Below are 26,039 nucleotides of genomic sequence, written 5' to 3' on the forward strand. Positions count from 1 at the left end.
AGCCCATGCATTTACAAATCTGGCTAGTCATGGCGTCATGGCTGCCCTCTGCAGGGCCCCCTCTCCCCCGTTCTCTCCGTCTCTCTCTCCCCCTCCCCCGGACCCCCACCGTTCCTCCCCTTTCTGCCATGTATGTCTGGGGGGGGTATCGAGTGTCAGAGGGGTTCTATTTTCAGAGAGGGCTGTGGGTGACTGGAACGCTACATGGAGCGATCTACGAGACTCAACATGCAGGAGGTCCTTCTATTTCTTAAATCTCACTTTGGGGGGATTGTGGTGCTGTGCGTGGGGCGGTCCGGGCTGTGGACCAGGGCCAGAGGGGCGCCGGGCCGGCGGGTCCGGTCCGCCTCCGCGCTGTAGGGCTAGGGTCCTGACCGGCGGAGTGGCTGCGACCAGCGGAGTGAAGGAGAGGAATGCCGGCTGAGGTCAAACGGAGAAACCAGCGTCAGAGGTTTTAAGAGACGGGTGGAGAGAGAGGGAGAGACAAAAGGAGAAGGGGGGGTGAGCAGGAGGAGAGGTGTGAATGTGAGTGTGAGTGTGGGAGTAGGAGTGGGGGGGGGGGTTCTATAATGGCTGCCGGCAGACTGTCTGTGAGTTTGTTTGTGAGGAGTTTGCCTTTTCTCTGCCTTGTCGGAAACGCATGAGGTTTTGGGAGAAGGGGTGGGTGGAAGGGAGGCGGGTGAATGACTGGAGACTGGATCTTATTGGGGCAGCTCTGTAGGGTGGAGGGGGGGGCAGGAGTTGAGGGGCTCTGCTCTGTGTGAAGTAAATAGGATGCGAGCCCTCAGCTGTTTGCACGGCACGCTGCTATATTAAGAGCGGGTGACAGGCTCGTATCATGGCTCCGTGTGAGGGACAGGCACAGTAGAGACTCTGGCCACTGCTGAGCTCAGCCCAGTCACTGCCTGGATTACACTTGGTTTGTGGAGATTAAGAGCTTTTTTCCCCTAGTTTGTGTAGTAATTTATAGGCTAAATGTTTGTCTGGTTTACGGTTTGACAAAGGAAGGACGAGTTACAATCAGATGTCATTATTCTCCATATTGGAAAATTATCATTGATACGTATATACCAGTGATATTAATAATCGAATATAAGTCATAGATCTCTTCATGTCATGTTTTAAGACAGCTTTGTGTATGTATCTTGTGTGTTCTTGTGTTTCTGTCTGGTGTGCCAGTGGTAGTCTTTGGGGCCATGCCAGTCTTATGTGGTGTGTCTGTGTTGTTGGTGTAGCCTTTAACAGTTGTGCATCTCTTGTGTTCTTTGCTGCAGGTGTATAACTGTTGTGTGTTGTGTGTTCTTTGCTGCAGGTGTTTAAATGTTGTGTCTAGCGATCGGAATTTATGAGATTTTATTGACACTAATGCCATTAGTGATTCTCCTTATTGGTCCGAGTCATGATCGATTCCTGATCAATTTTCAGTGTGGAAAAACAGTAGTCCTGAACAGGTTTTCAACCGTTTTATTATCTCTGAGTCTGAACACAGTGTAGAAACGGAGTAGAAAAGGTGTGCATGTCTGCCTAATAACTTTTGAGCATGTTCAAATTAGGGGTGCCCAGATCGATCGGCCAGCAATCGGAATGGGCAGATATTCAGTCTGCCGGCTGATATTCAGATAATGCTTTCTAGTCGCCGATCATGACAGTCTCAGTCTCTCCCACAAACTCCCTCTCTCTCCAGCGCGCGTGTGTGTAGCCCCGTTCTCTTGCTTGCCAGCTGAGGCAGGGAAATAGGCAAATATATTGCAAACAGTGTGAAAGGCAGTTTGCGGTGAACAGAAATAGATGCTGGACTAAGGGAAATGTGTTCCCAGACGGGGGTTTCACTTCACTTGCAACTAACAGAGCAGCGCCCCACCTGGCCTACGCTCATTAGCTGGAGCAGAGTCACTGGAATGTGTTCACTTCTCTGACTCAGGATAGTGTAGAATGTGTTCACTTCTCTGACTCAGGATAGTATAGAATGTGTTCACTACTCTGACTCAGGATAGTATAGAATGTGTTCACTTCTCTGACTCAGGATAGTGTAGAATGTGTTCACTACTCTGACTCAGGATAGTGTAGAATGTGTTCACTACTCTGACTCAGGATAGTGTAGAATGTGTTCACTACTCTGACTCAGGATAGTGGAGAATGTGTTCACTTCTCTGACTCAGGATAGTGTAGAATGTGTTCACTACTCTGACTCAGGATAGTGTAGAATGTGCTCATTACAGTAGGACCCTACTCATCCGAACCCAACGGGACCGAAGGTCGTTCGTATCTCTGAAATGTCCGGATGACTGAAACTCATGTTAAAATGCACCAAATTCAATAAGTGGTATACTTGTTCCATATAGACTCATAATAGACCGATAAATATCCTTAATTACTTGTGAAAATGCATCAAAATTGCAATCAAATAGCCAACTAAACTCATACAGCCTAGCCTATAATAGGCCTACAGTTACTGTAGCCTATAATAAAATAAACAAATTTCCACTTGAGTGCATGCTTTGATCAAATACAGTACTTTATTCTCAAATTAGGCCCACGCTGCATCGATAGGCTACTGTATTCGCAGAACAAAATGGTATAGCCTAAAAACAACCCAACATTAGAACAATTAGAGCAAATGTTAATCAATAAATAAATAAATGAAATGACAGACAAGTTGCAGCCTAAAGGAAAGTCTCTAAAACAACCGATGTAGGCTAACGGGTATAGGCTGTAGGCTATTATTTAACAAATACAGTAGGTCTAGTATAGGCTAATCTACATGCTCACAACACGTCTGTGTTCCTGAAGTCCATTAACTGGGAACGAAAAATGACTCGATGCTCCTCTGCTTCAGGTTGCTGACGCGCTTTCTGGCTACCAAGGAATGCAGCTCTCGCGCAGCAGACTCGTTTGCGTTTTGCGCTCGACATTAGAGTAACAAAGAAATGAAACGTGACAGTAGGCTACAGCCTACAGGCAACATGTAGGTCTACATACAGTTCTGTTTTTATTCACAGGATACAGTACATGTTTATTATGACAGATTTAAATGAAAGTAGGCCTACAGTACTGTAATGAAAATCCCACCAGTAACCAGATAGCAGGCTCAAAAAAAAAAAAAGTTTTTTTAAGCCTGTCCGGTAGACCGGGAGGTTCGGATCTCTGAAGTTCGGATGAGTGGGGTCCTACTGTTTTCTGTTTATCTCGTTAAATCATGTTGTGTGACCTAGAACACACTTGCTTACATAACGATCAAGTAAATACTGAGGTAGAAAAAAAAAAGTGGAACGGCCTACTCTGGACTCAGTCTGATGGATGAAATGTTGATATGGCTCATAAGCGATTGGTATCGGCCACAAAGAAACATTATCAGGGCATCCCTAGTGAAAATGAATTACACTGCTCCTTATGTTTTCCTTTGTAACAGTGTAGACACATGACATCATTGTTTTGAAATGAGCAACTGTCAGTGTCAGAACAACATGGCGGCATTGATAAAAGGAATTGATAAGCTCGGAGGCATGCAATGTGGATTGTCAGGGTTAACGATTCTGATTGGGCGGACTGCTGGATTCCCATCCCTAGTTGGGACTCTTGTGTGCTGCAGGTGGTGGAACATGGAACATGTTTGTGAAGCGCTGCAAGAATCAGGATTTGTTTTATTGCCATGCAGTTTTTCAACGTACTAGGAATTTGCTTTGGGCCGTGGTGCGTAACATGGAGACAACAAAGGAGGTGTCTAATTGTTGTGTTGTTGTTTACAGGTGGTTGAACAGGGGATGTTTGTGAAGCACTGCAAAGTGGAGGTGTATCTGACAGAGCTCAGGCTCTGTGAGGACAGCGACATGGACAACCTGGTCACCAGGCGCTTCAGCAAGGCTGACACAATAGGTAGGCTGCACACACGCACGCACGCACGCACACAAACACACACACACGCACACACACACACACACACACATTACACTGAGTCAGTGCTATGGTCAGTGCTATGGGGTTATGGCTATGGGGCTATGGCTACAGTCAGTGCTATGGTCAGTGCTATGGTGCTATGGTCAGTGCTATGGTGCTATGGTCAGTGCTATGGTGCTATGGTCAGTGCTATGGTGCTATGGTCGGTGCTATGTTCAGTGCTATGGTGCTATGGTCGGTGCTATGGTCAGTGCTATGGTGCTATGGTCAGTGCTATGGTCGGTGCTATGGTCGGTGCTATGGTCGGTGCTATGGTGCTATGGTCAGTGCTATGGTCGGTGCTATGGTCAGTGCTATGGTGCTATGGTGCTTTGGTCAGTGCTATGGTCAGTGCTATGGTGCTTTGGTCAGTGCTATGGTGCTATGGTCAGTGCTATGGTGCTATGGTCAGTGCTATGGTGCTTTGGTCAGTGCTATGGTGCTATGGTCAGTGCTATGGTGCTATGGTCAGTGCTATGGTCAGTGCTATGGTCAGTGCTATGGTCAGTGCTATGGTGCTATGGTTGGTGCTATGGTGCTATGGTCAGTGCTATGGTCGGTGCTATGGTTCTATGGTCGGTGCTATGGTCGGTGCTATGGTCAGTGCTATGGTGCTTTGGTCAGTGCTATGGTCAGTGCTATGGTGCTTTGGTCAGTGCTATGGTGCTATGGTCAGTGCTATGGTGCTATGGTCAGTGCTATGGTGCTATGGTCAGTGCTATGGTCAGTGCTATGGTCAGTGCTATGGTGCTATGGTCAGTGCTATGGTGCTATGGTCAGTGCTATGGTCAGTGCTATGGTGCTATGGTCAGTGCTATGGTGCTATGGTCGGTGCTATGGTCAGTGCTATGGTGCTATGGTCAGTGCTATGGTCAGTGCTATGGTGCTATGGTCGGTGCTATGGTCAGTGCTATGGTGCTATGGTCGGTGCTATGGTGCTATGGTCAGTGCTATGGTGCTATGGTCAGTGCTATGGTGCTATGTTCAGTGCTATGGTCAGTGCTATGGTCAGTGCTATGGCTAAGGTCAGTGCTACACAAATAATCGTGCATTAATCGTAATAACAATTATGACCTCTGCAATGAACTAATCGTGAAAGGGCGCAATTAATACGATTAATAATTCAGTTTTGCATTCACTGTGCTGGGGGCACGTGGATGACTCATGGGTGTTTATGCTCGGACCAATCACAAGCGTTCCCTCTGAGTGCACTGTGAGCTCCTTCACTGACAGACAGAGAGCAGATAGACAGCATACAATTCTCACTTTTTTAAAATATTTTTTTATAGGCCTATGTAACGGTGGCACCACTGGAAATGTATTTAAAATGTGAAATATTAACTGCAGTTATAGTACTAGAAATGGTGCTCAGAGAGCACAGACCTTTGCACATGAATGCATTTCGTGGCTTGCCGCGCGCACGTGCGTGTGAGCAGGACATGTTTTGTACTGCTGCATCCGTTAGGCTGGGATCTTTCTGTCAGTCCAAACTCTTGTGTCTCTGGGACCTTTCCATGCTGAGATATGGCCGTTTCAATTCACCCCCATTGACAATGAAGGGGAGGAATTTTTCGCTCCTGAGCCAATTTTTCCAGAGTCCAAAAAATGAATGGAGGTGAATGACCAGCCATGTTTAGGCGGTTTGTGGACCTGCCCAGAGATTCGGAACCACTCCAAAATGTAATGGTTTCTAAGTTGGCCCATGCTACACCCCTCCACCAAGTGTCATGAAAATTGGTCTGCTAGCAAACAGATGGACAAACAACCCAACACGCCACCGAAAACATGACTGTACCTCTCGCCATGCGCTGAGGCTGGGGACGAGGTCATCAGGCAAACATGACTGTCCCTCTCGCCATGCGCTGAGGCTGGGGACGAGGTCCATCCATGGACCATGGGGACGAGGTCATCAGGCAAAATAAGGGAAATGTTTGTTTTTGTCATCGTGCAGCTCGAACACTGAGTCAGGGCTGTGGTAATCAGCAGGGTTTGTCAACCTTACTCTCAGACTAGCTGTGCTTTGGCTGCTACAGAAGAATGTGCTGGAAGAGAAGAGCTGCCAAATCTCTACTCTCTGAAACCACACACACACACACACACACACACACACACACACACACACACACACACAGGCAGACATAGCTGTCTAGACCGGTTATGTCTTATTTTGTTCACTTCACTCTTATTGTATTGCATGAAGCAAGAAAGAATTTGATGAAGCAGTCAGCCAGGAGAGGGAGTGCTTAGTGGGGGGTATTGTCAGGGCTGTGCTGCGGTCGTAGACGCCAGAGCGTGCTGTGGCCAGCAGCCGTGCCAGTATCCACCATGAAGCACCACCTCCAGTACGTTATTGCTTTTCTACAACAGCACTGCACTGTCATTATTTTGTATTTTTTTCAAAAGAGGGCTTTGTAGTGTTACTCCATTGTTTACTGCTGCAATAGCCAACTCAACGCAGCTGACAGCGTTTACGGAGTGATACCTTTACCGGTGACTTGCCCGTTGGTATATCGCGGTTATTGGCACCAGGGTTTCCGTTAGCCGGTAATTACCGGTTTTTGTCCGGAAAAATCTGTTGAAGTCCGATATATTAAAATCTCTCCGGTCATAATGTCCGACACAATAATTCCCCCTAATTGTATTAGGCGTACAATAGGCTAAAATTAAATTTCTATATATTATGATTCCTTTTGAATATACAAAAATGAATAGGTCTATTCATTTTGTTCCGTTAATGTTTAGGCTACTGCATATGCGATGAAAAAATAGCCGTAAAATAAATCTGCCTATAGGCTAGCGGGCCACCATAGCAAGCGAGAGGGAGCCCGATCGAGGTACGGAGCTTGAGGCGAAAATGCATAGGCCCATTAATATCGAATGGAAATTAGCCTATGCATGTTGAAAGTTCTTACACTTTATTTAAGGAGGCTATATTTATTTTAATTAAGAGTTTTGTTCTATTTTAGCCTATCTGATAAAAGGCCGAAATTAGGCTATAGGCCTAGCCTATGAATTCCAATCAGCGCAGCCGTAGGACTTAAATTAAAATGTTACGAGAAGCCTACATGTCGCCCTTTTAAATACAAATGTTATATATCTAGACATGCATTGTGGCATTTCTTTATTTACCCCAGCTCGCCTATCAGTTGTTTCTCAACAGTTATGTCCTCCTCATCCTCATAGCCTACTGCAATGTCCATGGTTATAATGACGCTGTTTTATTGATAAAAAGGGTAGGCTAAAACTGGAAAGAGAAATTAGTAAACACATATTACTGTCGCGAATCCCAAACCAATTAGCCTACATCCTCAAATCCGATTCATGCAATTGAAATAAACATTCATGTTCTAGCCTACAGTCGCAATTCAAAGCTGACTATTTTTGGGGCTGTGCAATTACATATAGGCCTAGCGCATGGAATCATGACAGCCTATCACACATCTAATCATACGGATGCGAAATAAGACAATAAATGGCATATATAAGATACACAACGGCCAATCACCGCGACAAACACCTATAATAGGCCTAATATCATATTATAATGACCGGAATTTCTCCAGTTTGTCCGGAAAAGTCTAATCTTCCCGGACACATTGAACAGTACCGATTTTCTCTAACGGAAACCCTGATTGGCACGGCTCCGAATGTGTCTTGGCCAATCACAATGCGCGGTCTGATCTAGCTGTTGTTTAATAAAGAATGGTAAAGGCTGTTGAACAGCAGGGTGGCGATGAGGGTTAGTCAACGCTCACCTGAGTAGACTCTACTCCGCCCAGACAACAAACAAGCAATATTACAATTTGAGAGATACAGACGCAAGATCTGGACTAATCCATAATCTCTAAATGTCATTTTGTGTTTTCTTTGTTAATGTCGTTCCTGTCTGTAGACACCATTGAGAAGGAGATGCGTAAGCTGTTCAGCATCCCAGACGAGAAGGAGACCAGGCTATGGAACAAGTACATGAGCAACACCTTCGAGCCCCTCACCAAGCCCGACAGCACCATCCAGGACGCAGGCCTCTATCAGGGACAGGTACCTGACCCTAACCCCCCACCCAGCCCTGTACCAGGTACCTGACCCTAACCCCCCACCCAGCCCTGTACCAGGTACCTGACCCTAACCCCCCACCCAGCCCTGTACCAGGTACCTGACCCTAACCCCCCACCCAGCCCTGTACCAGGGACAGGTACCTGACCCTAACCCCCCACCCAGCCCTGTACCAGGTACCTGACCCTAACCCCCCACCAGCCCTGTACCAGGTACCTGACCCTAACCCCCCACCCAGCCCTGTACCAGGTACCTGACCCTAACCCCCCACCCAGCCCTGTACCAGGGACAGGTACCTGACCCTCACCCCCCACCCAGCCCTGTACCAGGTACCAGGTACCTGACCCTCACCCCCCACCCAGCCCTGTACCAGGTACCTGACCCTAACCCCCCACCCAGCCCTGTACCAGGTACCTGACCCTAACCCCCCACCCAGCCCTGTACCAGGTACCTGACCCTAACCCCCCACCCAGCCCTGTACCAGGTACCTGACCCTAACCCCCCACCCAGCCCTGTACCAGGTACCTGACCCTAACCCCCCACCCAGCCCTGTACCAGGGACAGGTACCTGACCCTAACCCCCCACCCAGCCCTGTACCAGGGACAGGTACCTGACCCTAACCCCCCACCCAGCCCTGTACCAGGGACAGGTACCTGACCCTAACCCCCCACCCAGCCCTGTACCAGGGACAGGTACCTGACCCTAACCCTGTACTGCTGTTCACCACCAGGAGTGTGTATGGTATGCTGAGGGCATCTCAGTAGGAAAGAGGAAGACTCAAGGAGCCACCTTCACTCCCTAGCTGCTAGTTTTAACAAGCTTCCTCATCAGAGTGGGAGTAGAATATGAATATGAATGTTTTCCTCTGCAGGTTCTTGTGATAGAGCAGAAGAACCAGGATGGGAGCTGGCCCAGAGGCTCCACAGCATCCAGGTGAGACGAGACATTCGTACGACTCCTAGAGCTATAGAAACACACATGACTCCTAGAGCTATAGAAACACACATGACCTCTAGAGCTATAGAAACACACATGACTCCTAGAGCTATAGAAACACACATGACCTCTGGAGCTATAGAAACACACATGACCTCTGGAGCTATAGAAACACACATGACCTCTGGAGCTATAGAAACACACATGACTCCTAGAGCTATAGAAACACACATGACCTCTGGAGCTATAGAAACACACATGACTCCTAGAGCTATAGAAACACACATGACCTCTGGAGCTATAGAAACACACATGACTCCTAGAGCTATAGAAACACACATGATCTCTGGAGCTATAGAAACACACATGACTCCTAGAGCTATAGAAACACACATGACTCCTAGAGCTATAGAAACACACATGACTCCTAGAGCTATAGAAACACACATGATCTCAGGAGCTTTAGAAACGTGTCTGCTTTTAGGCTGGGTTCTTCATCTGGATATATCCTTTCAACCCATTAGCACTTAAAGGTGCACTTAAAAGTCAAGATTTCGATGTAGACTAATCATTTAAAACTAGAAATGGTGCTCAGAGAGCACAGACCTCCGCCACTGAATGCATTCTGTGGTTCGGTGCACGGTTGTAAGTTGGCCCATGCTACACCCCTCCAAGAAAATCGCTCTGGTAGTTTTTGCGTAATCCAGGTCCAAAATATGAATGGCGGTGAATAGCCGGCCGTGTTTGGGCGGCTCGTGGACCTGCCCCATGATACGAATCCACTCCAAAATGTAATTCGCCTTATTCACCTCAGCTGCCATATTGGTCAATGACGTAATAAGGGGTGCGGATGCGGAAGTGCCCGTTGCCTTCAATGTTAAATGTTCGCTGTAAAAACACCACTTCAAGAACCAAAATAGTCAAAATAACAGGATGAATACACTATCGGGGTTACAAACTCATCATTACCAGACTTTTTCACTGCCGTTGTTTTCGCGTTTAGAAATACATCGGAGTGAATGCAGCTGACGGCTAACTATGTGTCATTCACCTCCATGTATTTCCAAACGTGAAAACAACGGCAGTGAAAAAGTCTGGTAATGATGAGTTTGTAACCCCGATAGTGTATTCAGTCTGTTATTTTGACTATTTCGGTTCTTGAAGTGGTGTTTTTACAGCGAACTTTTAACATTGAAGTCAACGGGCACTTCAGCATCCGCACCCCAGACTGACCAATATGGCTGCCAGGTGAATAAGGCGAATGGGTTCTAAGTTGGACCACGCTACACCCTTCTACTAAATTTCATGAAAATCGTTTCAGAAGTTTTTGCGCAATCCTGCTCAGACAGACAAACAAACAAACAAACACACGCCACTGAAAACATTACCTCTCACCCTGCTGGGGCAGAAGTAAAAATAAAATAAAACATCCACAAAGGTTTTAGAATAAAAGTATTGAGGTATTTCGGGAGGCGGGAGCTATCCAGAGTCCTCAATGCTATTGGCTCACAAGCCTTGTTAGTTTTTTCTTTTTCTTTTGAAATGTTTGTCTACATGTAAACAAATTAGTTTACATCAAAATCTTGACTATTGCACCTTTAATTTTCTTGATACCTGTACAGAAGCCATCGCTGAAACACCTTTCTGTTATTTTTTGGCCTATGAATCTGCCTGTATCTTATTTGCTTAAGTTACGTTGCTGGCATATCTTTATTTTTTTAACCCATCTTCATGGTTTTTCAATTTACTTTCCCCCAAACCCATTATATTCTTAACCCTAACTCATTATATTCTTAACCCTAACCCTAACTCATTATATTCTTAACCCTAACCCTAACTCATTATATTCTTATCTTTTGAAGGTCATCTGGTGCTTCCAATCTCTCTGCTTTGCCAAAGATCTCCCCTTCATCTCTTACAAACAATCATAACAGCAGCTTCACCAGCAGGAAGTAAGACCTAGTGGGGAGCACTGAGGGAAGGGCTGGGCTGGGGGGGAGGGGCTGGGCTATTTTATTTTATTTATTTTAACTTTATTTATCCAGGGGAGCCCCTTGATACCTTGATGTTTCATTTACAATGGTGCCCTGATTACACAGTTAAATAATATAAATCAATACAGAAAAACAGTACAACAATATAAAATCACATTAAATGTGTACAATTTACACAATTAAATACAATGACAACATCAAGACATACAGACCTTGACCCGAATCATATGTTTAATTGTCCAAAGTGACAAAGGCATCCAATTTACTAGGGGAGAGAGGCTGGGCTGGGAGGAGAGAGAGAGAGGCTGGGCTGGGAGGAGAGAGAGAGGCTGGGCTGGGAGGAGAGAGAGAGAGGCTGGGCTGGGAGGAGAGAGAGAGGCTGGGCTGGGAGGAGAGAGAGAGGCTGGGCTGGGAGGAGAGAGAGAGGCTGGGCTGGGAGGAGAGAGAGAGAGGCTGGGCTGGGAGGAGAGAGAGAGAGGCTGGGCTGGGAGGAGAGAGAGAGAGGCTGGGCTGCGGGGAGAGAGAGAGAGGCTGGGCTGGGGGGAGAGAGAGAGAGGCTGGGCTGGGAGGGGGGTGAGAGGCTGGGCTGGGGGGTGAGAGAGAGAGGCTGAGGGGGGGGTTGAGAGAGAGAGGCTGGGCTGGGGGGAGAGAGAGAGGCTGGGCTGGGGGGTGATAGGGGCTGGGGGGAGAGAGGCTGGACTGGGGGGAGAGAGAGAGGTTGGGGGGGTGAGAGAGAGAGAGGCTGGGCTGGGGGGTGATAGAGAGAGGCTGGGGGGGTGAGAGAGGGGGGCTGGGCTGGCGGGTGAGAGAGAGAGGCTGGGCTGGGGGGTGAGAGGCTGTGCTGGGGGGGGAGGCTGGGCTGTGGGGAGAGAGAGAGGGGCTGGGCTGTGGTGGGGGGGCTGGGTCGGGGGAGAGGGGCTTCATCCTCTCCTCCTGTCTCCTCTCTGTGATCCACTGCATGCTGTGATGTCCTAGTCATTCCCTGCCCCTCCACCCTCCTCCCTTCCCTCTGGGGGAGGACCTCTGCAGGGTGATACAGACTCTGCCCTTCAGTGAGCATCCTCATGGTTGAATTATGCATTAGTTGCTATTTTAATGTGTGGAGTGCTTGAAGATGAGGTAAGCCCAATTCTGATTCTGGTTTTGACTGGCTAAGTCTATCACACTAGCTACAGTAGAAGCTATCATACTAGTAGCCACAGTAGGGGCTATCATAGTCTCTACTGTGGCTACTATGTTAGCCTCTACCATGGCTACTTGTGTGATAGCCTCTACTGTGGCTACTATGTTAGCCTCTACCATGGCTACTTGTGTGATAGCCTCTACTGTGGCTAATGTGATACGCTGATACCCTCTACATTACATTACATTAGTCATTTAGCAGATGCTTTTATCCAAAGCAACTTACAATAATTGCATTTAACGTAGGAAGTCAGTGTACTACTACTCACCAGAAGTGCATCTCCTTTCTAAAACAAGTGACTAATGGCATAATCTAGTGGTGAAGGCAAAGTGCAAGAGAAGCAAAATATAAATATAATAGGTGCTTAAGAGGGTGGATCGTTGTAGTACTGTACTTCTTGAAGAGGTGAGTTTTGAGCCTGCTGTGAAAGATGGCCAGCGACTCTGCTGTCCTGACGTCAGTGGGCAGTTCGTTCCACCCCTGCGGGGCCAGGACAGAGAAGAGCCGTGACCGCGTCGATTGACCGCAGGGGCCTCGGAGTGACGGGGAAACCACTCGCCCTGAGGTAGCAGAGCATAGAGTTCCTAAGCGGAACTTCCTCCCTGTGCTTTATAAATGAGATTTTTGTGTGTACTGTAGCCTACCTGTTAGGCTAAATCTACATGTTAAATATAAATGTTAAATATAAATGCTAAATATACATGTTAAATATAAATGCTAAATATAAATGTTAAATATAAATGTTAAATGTAAATGTAAATGTAAATGTTAAATGTAAATGTTAAATCTAAATGTTAAATGCTAAATATAAATGTTAAATCTAAATCTGAATCTAAATGTTAAATATAAATGCTTAATCTAAATGTAAAATATAAATGTTAAATCTAAATCTAAATGCTAAATCTAAATGTTAAATCTAAATGTAAATATAAATGTTAAATATAAATGTAAATCTAAATGTTAAATCTAAATGTTGAATCTAAATGTTAAATGTACGCTTTACATTCGGCGAGCTAATATGCAAATTTGCTGCGCCTGCCGCCGTAGGACGCAGTTTGCGCTGGGTTCAGCGAAGAAGCCGCGGAGGACAACAGAGTTTAGTCGATTCGCAGAGGACAGCGCAAAATAGGCGGACTTTACGAGCGGGCCGACACTCGCCATTTGTTGTGGCCAGCAATAGCTATAGCTAGATATGTATTTGTCCTGTGCTAAAAAGCGTGCGCTAGCACTAGCCCTGTTAGCAAGGAGGAGAGCACCAAGGAAGAGGAGAGTGTGGGTGCATGAAACCCTCAGGTCCAGAGAGCAGTTGGGGGAATTCAGGCTTGTGAAGGAGCTCTGTTTCCAGAAGTGATTTTCACCTCTTAATAATTGTAAACTTCTTCTGGAATTGCTTTATAGTATTACAACAAACTGTGACTTTCTTGACTTGCAAAATTATGTTTTAAATTGGCAAACATCATATGTAATGGTCATGGCACAATACAAACAGGATCAAGAAATTATTTATTTATAGCTATTGACTACTGTACATATTTTTTCCGAATTAAGGTCCCATGGGACAGCTCCGCCTGCTTCCGCTTAGGCACTCAATAGTGTTCGGGAGGTGGTGTAGGGCTTCACCATGGCCTGGAGGTAGGAGGGAGCTGCTCCTTTCATTGCCCCGTAGGCTAGTGCCAGAGTTTTAAACTGGATGCGAGCCGCCACAGGGAGAGAAGAGAAGTTGTGTGGGAGAATTTGGGGTGGTTGAACACCAGGGGTGAGTTCAATCTAAAAACGGTGTGCACTATTTTGCTACTGTTTCCGGGTTGAACAACATGTTTCCTTGAAACGGTGTGCAACGGGTTTGAAGTAGGTTTTCTTTTGTTTGGTGGGTGTGTCAGAGGTGTTGTCCAATCAGTAGTCTGAAACCCTGCCCTATCTTCTCAACTGCCATACGTGCAATGCGTGCAAAACACACATGGTGCTCAACCCACTGCCATTTTTGTTGCAATAAACGTTTTGTCGAGTGTGAACTCACCCCACGCGAGCGGCAGCTTTCTGGCGAAGCTCCAGAGGTTTAATGGCTGATGCCTGGGCCCCAGCAAGGAGGGAGTTGCAGTAGTCCAGGCGGGAGTTGCAGTAGTCCAGGCGGGAGACCAGGGCCTGGATGAGCACCTGCGCCGTTGTGTCAGTGAGAAAAGGGCGAATCCTCCTGATGTTGTAGAGCAGTGTTGTAGAACCGTGTGTGACAGTTTTGATATGTGCCGAGAACGACAGTTGGTCATCCAGGGCCACACACGGATTACTCGCAGTCCAATTTGGCGTCACCACTGTCTTCAATGGTGATGGCCTGGTCGGGGCGGGCAGCCCTTTCCCTGGAGGCTATCACATTAGTTACAGTAGAGGCTATCACATTAGTTACAGTAGAGGCTATCACATTAGTTACAGTAGAGGCTATCACATTAGTTACAGTAGAGGCTATCACATTAGCTACTGTACAGTAGAAGCTACCACATTAGTTACAGTAGAGGCTATCACATTAGTTACAATAGAGGCTATCACATTAGCTACTGTACAGTAGAAGCTACCACATTAGTTACAGTAGAGGCTATCACATTAGTTACAGTAGAAGCTACCACATTAGCTACAGTAGAGGCTATCACATTAGCTACAGTAGAGGCTATCACATTAGCTACAGTAGAGGCTATCACATTAGTTACAGTAGAGGCTATCACATTAGCTACAGTAGAGGCTATCACATTAGCTACAGTAGAGCCTATCACATTAGTTACAGTAGAGGCTATCACATTAGCTACAGTAGAGGATATTACAGTTACAGTAGAGGCTATCACATTAGTTACAGTAGAGGCTATCACATTAGTGATAGTAAGATACAGTAAGGGCTGTCATTAGATTCAGATGATTCTGTTTCAGGTCATTGTATTCGTCACGTACAGTGTACAGTCACAGTGAAATGGTGCTGCCCGCTCCAAGATCATCTTAGTAGCGAGAGTAGAGGCAATCCTCTCTCTCTCAGCTCATTGTGCTGCATGTTCTGCCGTCTCTGTGACCTTCAGAATACATTCCATCTGCCCCCCTCATCGCTGCTCCTCGAAGCCTGCAGCTACAGCCTAATGCTTTTACTTTCTATTGAAGTTCTCCCCTCCTCTTCCTCCAAGGCCCATACCGCTACTCCTAAGACATCAGTAGAAGTGGCTAATCGCATATTAAGCAGCTACTAGAGACGTGTGCCTGTTTGGCTGAGAATAACTGCAGCCTCAGCTCAAAATGCCCCACCAGCTGCTCCTCTCTAGTTTCCCTCCTGTCAGGCCCTGCAACTCTTCACTCTCCTCCCTCTCATTCTCTCTCTCCTCTCTCGCTCTCTCTCACCCTGTCACATAGTACATCTCCCCATATCTCCTGTAACTCTCGCTCTTCCTCTGTTTCTCCCTCTCTCCTCCCCTGCTCTCTCTCCTTCCCACTCTCTACTCCCCTGCTCTCTCTCCTTCCCACTCTCTCCTCCTCTGCTCCCTCCTTCCTTACTCTCTCTCCTCCCCTTTCTCTAACTCTCTCTCTCCCTCTCTCTCTCTCTCTCTCTCTCTCTCTCTCTCTCTCTCTCTCTCTCTCTCTCTCTCTCTCCCTCTCTCTCTCTCTCTCTCTCTCTCTCTCTCTGCACCTCTACCTCCTGAAGCTGTCTGTGTTGAGCATCGTTGCTGCTGCTAGCTGCTATAAATATCTGCTGGGGAGCAGCTCTGGAGCATTCAGCAGGACAGGAGGAGCAGTAGCAGGAGATGACTGGACACACAGAGGAGAGGAGTTACCCAGCTTCACCTGGGACTGAGGAGGAGGAGGAGGAGGCCTGGCTGTCCTTTACCCCCCAGCTGGAACACTGAGCTCACTGGATTAGTCCAGGCTGGGCTTGGCTCCGGGCTGGACTAGTCTAGTCTAGTCTAGTCTGATCTGGGCTGGACTGGACTACTCAGAGCTGGACTTTGGACTGGACTGAGCTGGTCTCTGCTGATTCAGGAGGGACTGATCAGCGCTAGGCTGGGCTTGGCTAGGCTGGACTTGGCTAGGCTGGGCTGGACTGAACTTGTGCTCGTGCTAGCTGGCCAAGAGCGCTGAAGTTGGACCAGGACCAGGGGCCTGGTGATGGCAGGCCAGGGCGGGGCCAGGCTGGGGCTGAGGCCTGGGCAGAGCTGAGATGAGATGCTCCTGTGCTGTTGGTGGTGTCTGAGGCCTGAGGCAGTGGAGCTAGGGGACAGGAGGGTGGAGCTAGGAGACCGGAGGGTGGAGCTAGGGGACAGGAGGGTGGAGCTAGGAGACCGGAGGGTGGAGCTAGGGGACAGGAGGGTGGAGCTAGGAAACAGGAGGGTGGAGCCTGTAGTCAGGAGGGTGGAGCTAGGAGTCAGAAGGGAGGAACTAGGAGTCAGCAGGGTGGAGCCTGTAGTTAGGAGGGTGGAGCTAGGAGTCAGGAGGGTGGAGCTAAGAGACAGGAGGGTGGAGCTAGGAGACAGGAGGGTGGAACTAGGAGACAGGAGGGTGGAGCTAGGAGACAGGAGGGTAGATAAAGTGTTGAGCTGTGAGGCTGCTGATGCTGCTGCCTCACCAGATCAATGGGTCCCTACAGCCTTCCCCCCCTCCCAGAGGTGTGATTCCCCCACTACTCCCACCTCTCTCTCTCCTTTCTCTCCTCTCTCTCTCCCTCTCTTTCTCTCTCCCTCTCTTTCTCTCTCCCTCTCTTTCACTCTCTCTCTCTCCCTATCTCTTTCTCTCTTCCTCTCTCTCTCCCCATTTCTTTCTCTCTTCCCCTCTCTCTCTCCCTCTCTCTCTCCCCATCTCTCTCTCTCTCTCTCTCTCTCTCTCTCTCTCTCTCTCTCGTGTAGTTGAGGTTCAACCTGAGTGCAGGCCCTGGGTAGGCCTCTGTGATTAAGAGAATACAGAGTTCAAACAAGTGCTCTGTTCAGACTTGTATTGGTTGGGTTTTAAGTGCTATAGATGTGGTGTAGTCTTATCCAATGTAGCTGTTGCCTTTTTCACACTGTTCCGTGTTTTGACTTACTGCACCAAACAGTGAGTATATGAGAGTAATGTAGCCTAGCTACTGTAGTTATATAGAGAGCTACTAACCCTTGCAGTAGCTTGGAAGCTAGTAGTTAACAATAGTCACAGTAGCTCCACCCAGCCCTATACTTATAGAACTATTAGCTTTCTCCCTGCTGTTCCTCTAGAGTGTCCTGACCTGTGTGTGTGTGTGTTCCTTTTCCTCGTAACCTGTGCAGTGTGAAGAACTCCAGCTACAGCCTGCCATCCTACCACCCTTACAACAGCTACGACTACTCTGAGCAGGGTCGCCCGAGTGAGCAGGCAGGACTCTGTGGCCTCTCCAACCTGGGCAACACCTGCTTCATGAACTCTGCCGTGCAGGTGCTCCAACCCCTTCTCTTAACTAGGACCTGTGAACCCTGACCTCCTGTCATGGCTGATTGCAGTCGGGATTTCGGTTTGATGTTATCGTTCACTGTTATTCCGACGTTCTCTGACTCCCCCCTCCACGCTCCCTCTGACTCTCCCCTCTCTGACTCTCCCCTCTCTGACTCTCCCCTCTCTGACTCTCCCCTCTCTGACTCTCTCCTCCACGCTCCCTCTGACTCTCCCCTCTCTGACTCTCCCCTCTCTGACTCCCCCCTCCACGATCCCTCTGACTCTCCCCTCTCTGACTCTCCCCTCTCTGACTCCCCCCTCCACGCTCCCTCTGACTCTCCCCTCTCTGACTCTCCCCTCTCTGACTCTCCCCTCTCTGACTCTCCCCTCTCTGACTCTCTCCTCCACGCTCCCTCTGACTCTCCCCTCTCTGACTATCCCCTCTCTGACTCTCCCCTCTCTGACTCTCCCCTCTCTGACTCTCCCCTCTCTGACTCTCTCCTCCACGCTCCCTCTGACTCTCCCCTCTCTGACTATCCCCTCTCTGACTATCCCCTCTCTGACTATCCCCTCTCTGACTCCCCCCTCCACGATCCCTCTGACTCTCCCCTCTCTGACTCTCCCCTCTCTGACTCTCCCCTCTCTGACTCTCCCCTCTCTGACTCTCCCCTCTCTGACTCTCCCCTCTCTGACTCCCCCCTCCACGATCCCTCTGACTCTCCCCTCTCTGACTCGCCCCTCTCTGACTCTCTCCTCCACGCTCCCTCTGACTCTCCCCTCTCTGACTCTCCCCTCTCTGACTCTCCCCTCTCTGACTCGCCCCTCTCTGACTCTCCCCTCTCTGACTCTCCCCTCTCTGACTCTCCCCTCCATGTTCTCTCTCTGCAGTGTTTGAGCAACGTGCCTCCCCTCACCGAGTACTTCCTGAAAGACAAATTCACAGAGGAGCTCAATGAAGACAACCCTCTGGGCATGAAGGGGGAGATCGCCAAGGTCTACGCCGAGCTCACCAAGCAGGTGTGGTCGGGGAAATACAGCTACGTCACGCCAAGACCTTTCAAGGTAATCACTGCCTGAGTCTAACCCTGTACCCTGGAGACATGGCTGAGTCTAACCCTGTACCCTGGAGACATGGCTGAGTCTTACCCTGGAGACATGGCTGAGTCTAACCCTGTCCCCTGGAGACATGGATGAGTCTAACCCTGTACCCTGGAGACATGGCTGAGTCTAACCCTGTCCCCTGGAGACATGGATGAGTCTAACCCTGTACCCTGGAGACATGGATGAGTCTAACCCTGTACCCTGGAGACATGGATGAGTCTAACCCTGTCCCCTGGAGACATGGATGAGTCTAACCCTGTACCCTGGAGACATGGCTGAGTCTTACCCTGTACCCTGGAGACATGGATGAGTCTTACCCTGTACCCTGGAGACATGGCTGAGTCTTACCCTGTACCCTGGAGACATGGATGAGTCTAACCCTGTACCCTGGAGACATGGATGAGTCTAACCCTGTACCCTGGAGACATGGATGAGTCTAACCCTGTCCCCTGGAGACATGGATGAGTCTAACCCTGTACCCTCCTGAATCGCTTCCTTCATTCTGCCCTCCTGCAATCTGTGTAAATCATCAGTCTTTGTAAATGTGCCTCTTTTTTAAGAGGTGCAGCCGTGTGTCCGCTCATAGCATGAGATTTAGACCAATCAGCAGTCGCCAATACCGTTGCTCTAGAGGCACTAGGGGGCAGACATGAGCAAAGCATTATACAAGAAGTATAAAGGCCACAGTATATTTACACCATAGAAATCCTGGGAAACAGATGAATATTTAGAGATAATTCGTCTGTGTAGCTTAAAAACTGTGTTGTGGTGAAGTTAGAAAACTAGTATGAGTTTGCTAGTATGAACTGCTAAATGTGTGTGTGTGTGTGTGCGTGTGCGTGTGCGTGTGCGTGTGCGTGTGCGTGCGCGTGCGCGCGCGTGCGTGCGCGTGCGTGTGTGCGTGCGCGCGTGCGTGGTTGGGGTGTGTGTGTGTGTGTCCAGACCCAGGTGGGCCGCTTCGCCCCCCAGTTCTCAGGCTACCAGCAGCAGGACTCCCAGGAGCTGCTGGCCTTCCTGCTGGACGGCCTCCATGAGGACCTGAACCGCATCAGGAGGAAACCCTACATCCAGATGAAGGATGCGGACGGACGAGCAGACAAGGTCAGGGTCACACACACACACACACACACACACACAGTCTAATGATTACTGGCTGATCTCTTTCTCTCTCCTTCTCTCTCTCCTTTTTCCTCTCCCTTGCTCTCTCTCTTGCAATCCGCCTCTCTCTCCTCTCCTTTGTTCTCTCTCTATTGCTGTCCTTCTCTCTCTCTTCTCTCTCTCCCTCTCTCATCCTCCTCTCTCTTGCTCTCCCTTCCTGTGTTGTTGTTGTTGTTGTTGTGTACTCCTTTAGGTCGTTGCAGAGGAGGCTTGGGAGAGCCACATGAAAAGGAACAACTCCATCATCGTGGACATCTTCCACGGCCTGTTCAAGTCCACCCTGGTGTGTCCTGTCTGCTCCAAGGTGTCAGTGACCTTTGACCCCTTCTGCTACCTGACCCTGCCACTGCCCATGAAGAAAGAACGCACGCTGGAGGTCTACCTGGTCAGGCTGGACCACATGGCCAAACCCACACAGGTGAGTCTCGGGACTTACGGGACAGATCATTGAAGAGTGGAAAGGTGCAGGCGATGCTGGGGGACGGTAGATCTCCCTGCAGGTTATCTGACCAGCCTTGGTCTGTGTTGCAGTACAAGCTGACCGTGCCCAAGGTGGGCTGCATCTCCGACCTGTGCTCCTCGCTGTCCAGACTGACAGGGGTCCCAGCTGAGAAGGTGAGAACTTCATGCGCTTTCATTTCACCTTATTTCCTGATGAGTCCCGATGAGAGCAGAGATTCTCAACCGACAGGGTTTAGTACCTCGAGATGAGACTAGGCCTCTATTTTGGTCACCAAATCGGCAAAGGCTTTTGGCAAAAGACAAACGCAATAGGCATTATTGTCAAATTTGAAGAATTTGCTTAGGCATTAGAAATGAAAATGCAAAAGCAGAGAATGGAATGTTTCACTTGTATAGTTCACTAACCTTACTCTAACACAACCCTAACCCTAACCCACTAATCCTAACCCACTAATCCTAACCCTAACCTGTCCCTAACCCTAACCCACTAATCCTAACCCTAACCTGTCCCTAGTTCACTAACCTTACTCTTAACACAACCCTAACCTGTCCCTAACCACCTCCATCTGCACTCCCATGACCGCCTCTGCCTACTTGGACACAAACGTTAAGCCATCCTTGCAAACGCACCCTAACCCCTAACCCTAACGCTTTGACGATAGTGCCAGTGGTTTTACGTGACCAAAATATGTTTTTAGGCGTAACTCCAGATGATTGTGACCTGTCTAATCTGTGTTGTGGTGTAACTCCAGATGATTGTGACAGACATCTACAACCACCGCTTCCATCGAATCTTTGCCACCAATGAGAACCTGAGCAGCATCATGGAGAGAGACGACATCTATGTGTGAGTAACAGACCTGAACCCTAACCCTCTGTGTGAGTAACAGACCTGAACCCTTACCCTCTGTGTGAGTAACAGACCTGAACCCTTACCCTCTGTGTGAGTAACAGACCTGAACCCTAACCCTCTGTGTGAGTAACAGACCTGAACCCTAACCCTCTGTGTGAGTAACGGACCTGAACCCTAACCCTCTGTGTGAGTAACAGACCTGAACCCTAACCCTCTGTGTGAGTAACAGACCTGAACCCTAACCCTCTGTGTGAGTAACGGACCTGAACCCTAACCCTCTGTGTGAGTAACGGACCTGAACCCTAACCCTCTGTGTGAGTAACAGACCTGAACCCTAACCCTCTGTGTGAGTAACAGACCTGAACCCTAACCCTCTGTGTGAGTAACAGACCTGAACCCTAACCCTCTGTGTGAGTAACGGACCTGAACCCTAACCCTCTGTGTGAGTAACAGACCTGAACCCTAACCCTCTGTGTGAGTAACAGACCTGAACCCTAACCCTCTGTGTGAGTAACAGACCTGAACCCTAACCCTCTGTGTGAGTAACGGGTTATGGGACCTTCATCATCTATACATCTTACAGACACACACTCGCGCACACAAACATACACACACACACACACACACATGCACGCACACACAGCAAGACTGCACCGCTAAGCACTCAACTGATTGTCTGCCAAACAGTGTGCTGCTAGGAGTCAGTCCCACAGTGAGGGTTGGCTGACCAAATGGATGAATACATAGTTTGGATGGATGGATGAATACATAATTTGAATTAATGGATGGATGAATACATAGTTTGAATGGATGGATGGATGAATACATAGTTTGAATGGATGGATGGATGAATGGATAAATACATAGTTTGGATGGATGGATGGATGGATGAATACATAGTTTGGATGGATGGATGAATACATAGTTTGGATGGATGGATGGATGGATGGATGAATACATAGTTTGGATGGATGGATGAATACATAGTTTGGATGAATGGATGAATACATAGTTTGGATGGATGGGTGGATGAATACATAGTTTGAATGAATGGATGGATGGATACATAGTTTGGATGAATGAATGGATGAATACATAGTTTGGATGGATGAATACATAGTTTGGATGGATGGATAGTTTAGTTTAAATGGATGTATGAATGAATACATGAGTGAATAAGCTCATGTCCCCCCGGCTGTGCTGTGCTGTTGTGTGTAGGTTTGAGGTGAGTGTGAACCGTCTGGAGGACTCTGACCACGCGGTGATCCCCGTGCACCTGAGAGAGAAGCACAGACAGTCGGGCTACAACCACACCAGCACCCCTCTGTTCGGACAGCCCTTCCTCCTCACCGTGCCCCGCACGCTCAGCGAGGACAAGCTCTACAACATGCTGCTCCTGCGCCTGAGGCATGGACCCTCTCTCTCACACACGCACACACACACACACGCGTGCATGCACGCACACGCACCCACACACACACACACATACATACACACGCGCGCACACGCACACACACACACACACACATACATACACACGCACACACGCGTGCATGCACGCACACACACACGCACACACACACCCACATACATACACACACGCGCGCACACACACACGCGCATGCACGCACACGCGCGCGCGCACACACACACACACACATACATATATACATACATACATACATACATACATACATACATACATACATACACACACACACACACACACACACACACACACAGCCACGCATGTACTTCAGTATAGTTCAGAAAATTAGGTTAGGCTTATTTTTGTTTAGAGAGAACACGGTTGATTAAAAAATGATCAAGGGATAATACCTAACAGTTGAATTTTCAACATGCACTTATTAAGTAGTTTCCATAGAGATATATTTGAATTGGCATCATACAGTAACTGCTGCTGTCTTCAGGACGTGAGGTCAGACTCCATTGTGTGTGTGTGTGTGTGTGTGTGTGTGTGTGTGTGTGTGTGTGTGTGTGTGTGTGTGTGTGTGTGCGTGTGTGTGTGTGTACGTCCGTGTGGTTGTCATGGTACCTGTGTGCAGTCGTTTCGTGCGGTCGGAGGCGGAGGAGGAGGAGGAGGAGGAGTGTGAGGAGACGCAGGCCTCTAAACACACGGTCAACGGCAACGCCACCAACGGACTCATAGAGGAGGGCTCGCCCAGTGAGTCCACACACACTCACACACACACACAATACTCATGCACACGCACAATACTCACACACTCACACACACACAATACTCACACACACGCACACATACACACACACGTACACACAATACTCATACACACACACACACACACACACACAATACTCACACTACTCAGTACAGACGTGCACACACACACACACAAACACGCACACACATACACACACAATACTCACACACACACACACGCCTCTCAAATGCCCCGCCCCCCTCTGTGGCCCAGGCGAAATGGAGACTGATGAGCAGGATGAAGAGTCCAGTCAGGACCAGGAGCTGCCCTCCGAGAACGACAACAGCCAATCAGAGGACTCGGTGGGCGGGGACAACGAGCTGGAGAACGGGGTTGGTCAGGAGAGCAGAGGGGCGCCGCCGGCGGGACACAGGAAGCGACTCTTCACATTCCAGTTCAACAACATGGGCAAGACAGACCTCAGCTTCATCAAGGAGGAGCCGCGGCAGATCCGATTCGATGAGGGTCATCTGCGTCTCAGCGGTGAGCACAGCTAGCCCTAACCACAGCTAGCCCTAACCCTAACCACAGCCAACCCTAGCCCTAACCACAGCTAACCATAACCCTACCTTACTTGGGACTAGGGCTGGGTTAAAAAAAAAAGAATCAAATGATTCAGAATCGATTCATGAATCCCAAAATCGATCTTTTATTTAATGAATGAATGATTAATTTCATTAATTCATTCAATGATTCATTCATTCATTTTTGTTAATCAGTATCGATACCCGGCCGTAATATTGATGTGTTGCATAACTCGGCAGTCATGTAATTAAGGTTACAGCTAAAAAAAACAAAACAGGTTTTAGTAACACTAACCGAATAGATATTGAATCGAATCGCATCGAATTGAATGGTGATAATCGATTCTGAACCTTGTGAATCGGAATTGAATCGATTCTTGAAATTCGAATCGATACCCAGCCCTACCTGGGACCCTGGAAATAGGCTCCTGACCCTCCCCACTTACCTGGTGGTGGATACTTAACATTTTAATGATTACCTTCCCCATGGGGTAAAAACTTTTCACTTTTTATCATCCCTCATCCTGTTCCTTTGTTTGCCTTTGGGAACTGTAAGATCAACAAACAGAAGAAGACCTGAGCCTGTGCAATACCGGTCCTCTAACCAAACTACAGCTAACAATCACCTCAACCCCTAACCCTGCAATCACCTCAACCCCTAACCCTGCAATCACCTCAACCCCTAACCCTCCAATCACCTCAACCCCTAACCCTCCAATCACCTCAACCCCTAACCCTCCAATCACCTCAACCCCTAACCCTCCAATCACCTCAACCCCTAACCCTGTAATCACCTCAACCCCTAACCCTCCAATCACCTCAACCCCTAACCCCTAACCCTCCAATCACCTCAACCCCTAACCCTGCAATCACCTCAACCCCTAACCCTGCAATCACCTCAACCCCTAACCCTCCAATCACCTCAACCCCTAACCCTCCAATCACCTCAACCCCTAACCCTCCAATCACCTCAACCCCTAACCCTCCAATCACCTCAACCCCTAACCCTGCAATCACCTCAACCCCTAACCCCTAACCCTGCAATCACCTCAACCCCTAACCCTCCAATCACCTCAACCCCTAACCCTCCAATCACCTCAACCCCTAACCCTGCAATCACCTCAACCCCTAACCCTCTAATCACCTCAACCCCTAACCCTGCAATCACCTCAACCCCTAACCCTCCAATCACCTCAACCCCTAACCCTCCAATCACCTCAACCCCTAACCCTCCAATCACCTCAACCCCTAACCCTCCAATCACCTCAACCCCTAACCCTCCAATCACCTCAACCCCTAACCCTGCAATCACCTCAACCCCTAACCCTCCAATCACCTCAACCCCTAACCCTCCAATCACCTCAACCCCTAACCCTCCAATCACCTCAACCCCTAACCCTGTAATCACCTCAACCCCTAACCCTGTAATCACCTCAACCCCTAACTGTGAGGGTTTGGTTAGGGACCCAGGCGCAACAGGAAAGGAGGAGGCAAGGGACGGTAAAGCCCGGAGGGGCGATTTAATGAGATAACAAAAAGGGGGACGTGGTAGTCGTACAGCCGATGGTCAGGCAGGAGCGTGGTAGTCGTACAGGCGATGGTCAGGCAGTAGCGGGGTTGTCGTACAGGCGATGGTCAGGCAGGAGCGGGGTTGTCGTACAGGCGTGGGTCAGGCAGGAGCAGGGTTGTCGTACAGGCGTGGGTCAGGCAGGAGCGGGGTAATCGGACAAGCGTGGGTCAGGCAGGAACTGGAGAGATGAGGAGGGGAGGCAGGGTGAGTGAGAGTAATCACAAACGGGGAACGGGAAAAAACACTACAAAACACAGGTAAGGAGATGTAGGCTAGGCTATACTTTACCACATGAGTTTATGGTAAGATCTGGCGATGAGTGGAGTGTAGACCAGGTTCTTGTAGGGGTTGAAGGTGATTGCAGAACGAGGGACAGGTGTGGTGATGATGAATAGGAAACCGGTGAGTAGAGCCGCGCCCGCGTCATCGTCGGAGACGAGCGCGCCGTTCTTGTTGTTGCGCACGGGCCGATGTGCTGGGCATGTCGGGATCCGACTCTTCGCCACCGGAGTGGGAGGAGACTGCCGAGTCCGCGGAGCTGGCCGGAGACGGGGAACGCCCGGTAGTGGGGGGAAACTCCGGAGAGTCAGAGCGTTGCATGCCTGGGCCGATGCGACGTGCGGAA

General features: G+C 48.9%; 1 protein-coding gene across 1 annotated transcript in view; it reads left to right on the top strand.

Moving 5' to 3' along the window:
• Window positions 1–26,039, top strand: part of usp15 (ubiquitin specific peptidase 15) — a gene marked incomplete at its 5' end in the record, with an annotated part of 40,302 nt that overhangs the window by 3,249 nt on the left and 11,014 nt on the right. Inside the window, 13 exons of the mRNA XM_084447616.1 lie at window positions 3,747–3,873; window positions 7,826–7,971; window positions 8,859–8,920; window positions 10,786–10,875; window positions 17,362–17,506; window positions 18,392–18,565; window positions 19,547–19,705; window positions 19,956–20,180; window positions 20,294–20,377; window positions 20,977–21,071; window positions 22,296–22,484; window positions 23,144–23,262; window positions 23,534–23,803. Of these exons, the coding sequence (XP_084303742.1) occupies window positions 3,747–3,873; window positions 7,826–7,971; window positions 8,859–8,920; window positions 10,786–10,875; window positions 17,362–17,506; window positions 18,392–18,565; window positions 19,547–19,705; window positions 19,956–20,180; window positions 20,294–20,377; window positions 20,977–21,071; window positions 22,296–22,484; window positions 23,144–23,262; window positions 23,534–23,803 (1,885 nt within the window). The remainder of the gene's footprint in view (window positions 1–3,746; window positions 3,874–7,825; window positions 7,972–8,858; window positions 8,921–10,785; window positions 10,876–17,361; window positions 17,507–18,391; window positions 18,566–19,546; window positions 19,706–19,955; window positions 20,181–20,293; window positions 20,378–20,976; window positions 21,072–22,295; window positions 22,485–23,143; window positions 23,263–23,533; window positions 23,804–26,039) is intronic.

This window comes from Borostomias antarcticus (assembly GCF_949987555.1).
Source record: "Borostomias antarcticus genome assembly, chromosome: 13".
NCBI lineage: Eukaryota > Metazoa > Chordata > Actinopteri > Stomiiformes > Stomiidae > Borostomias > Borostomias antarcticus.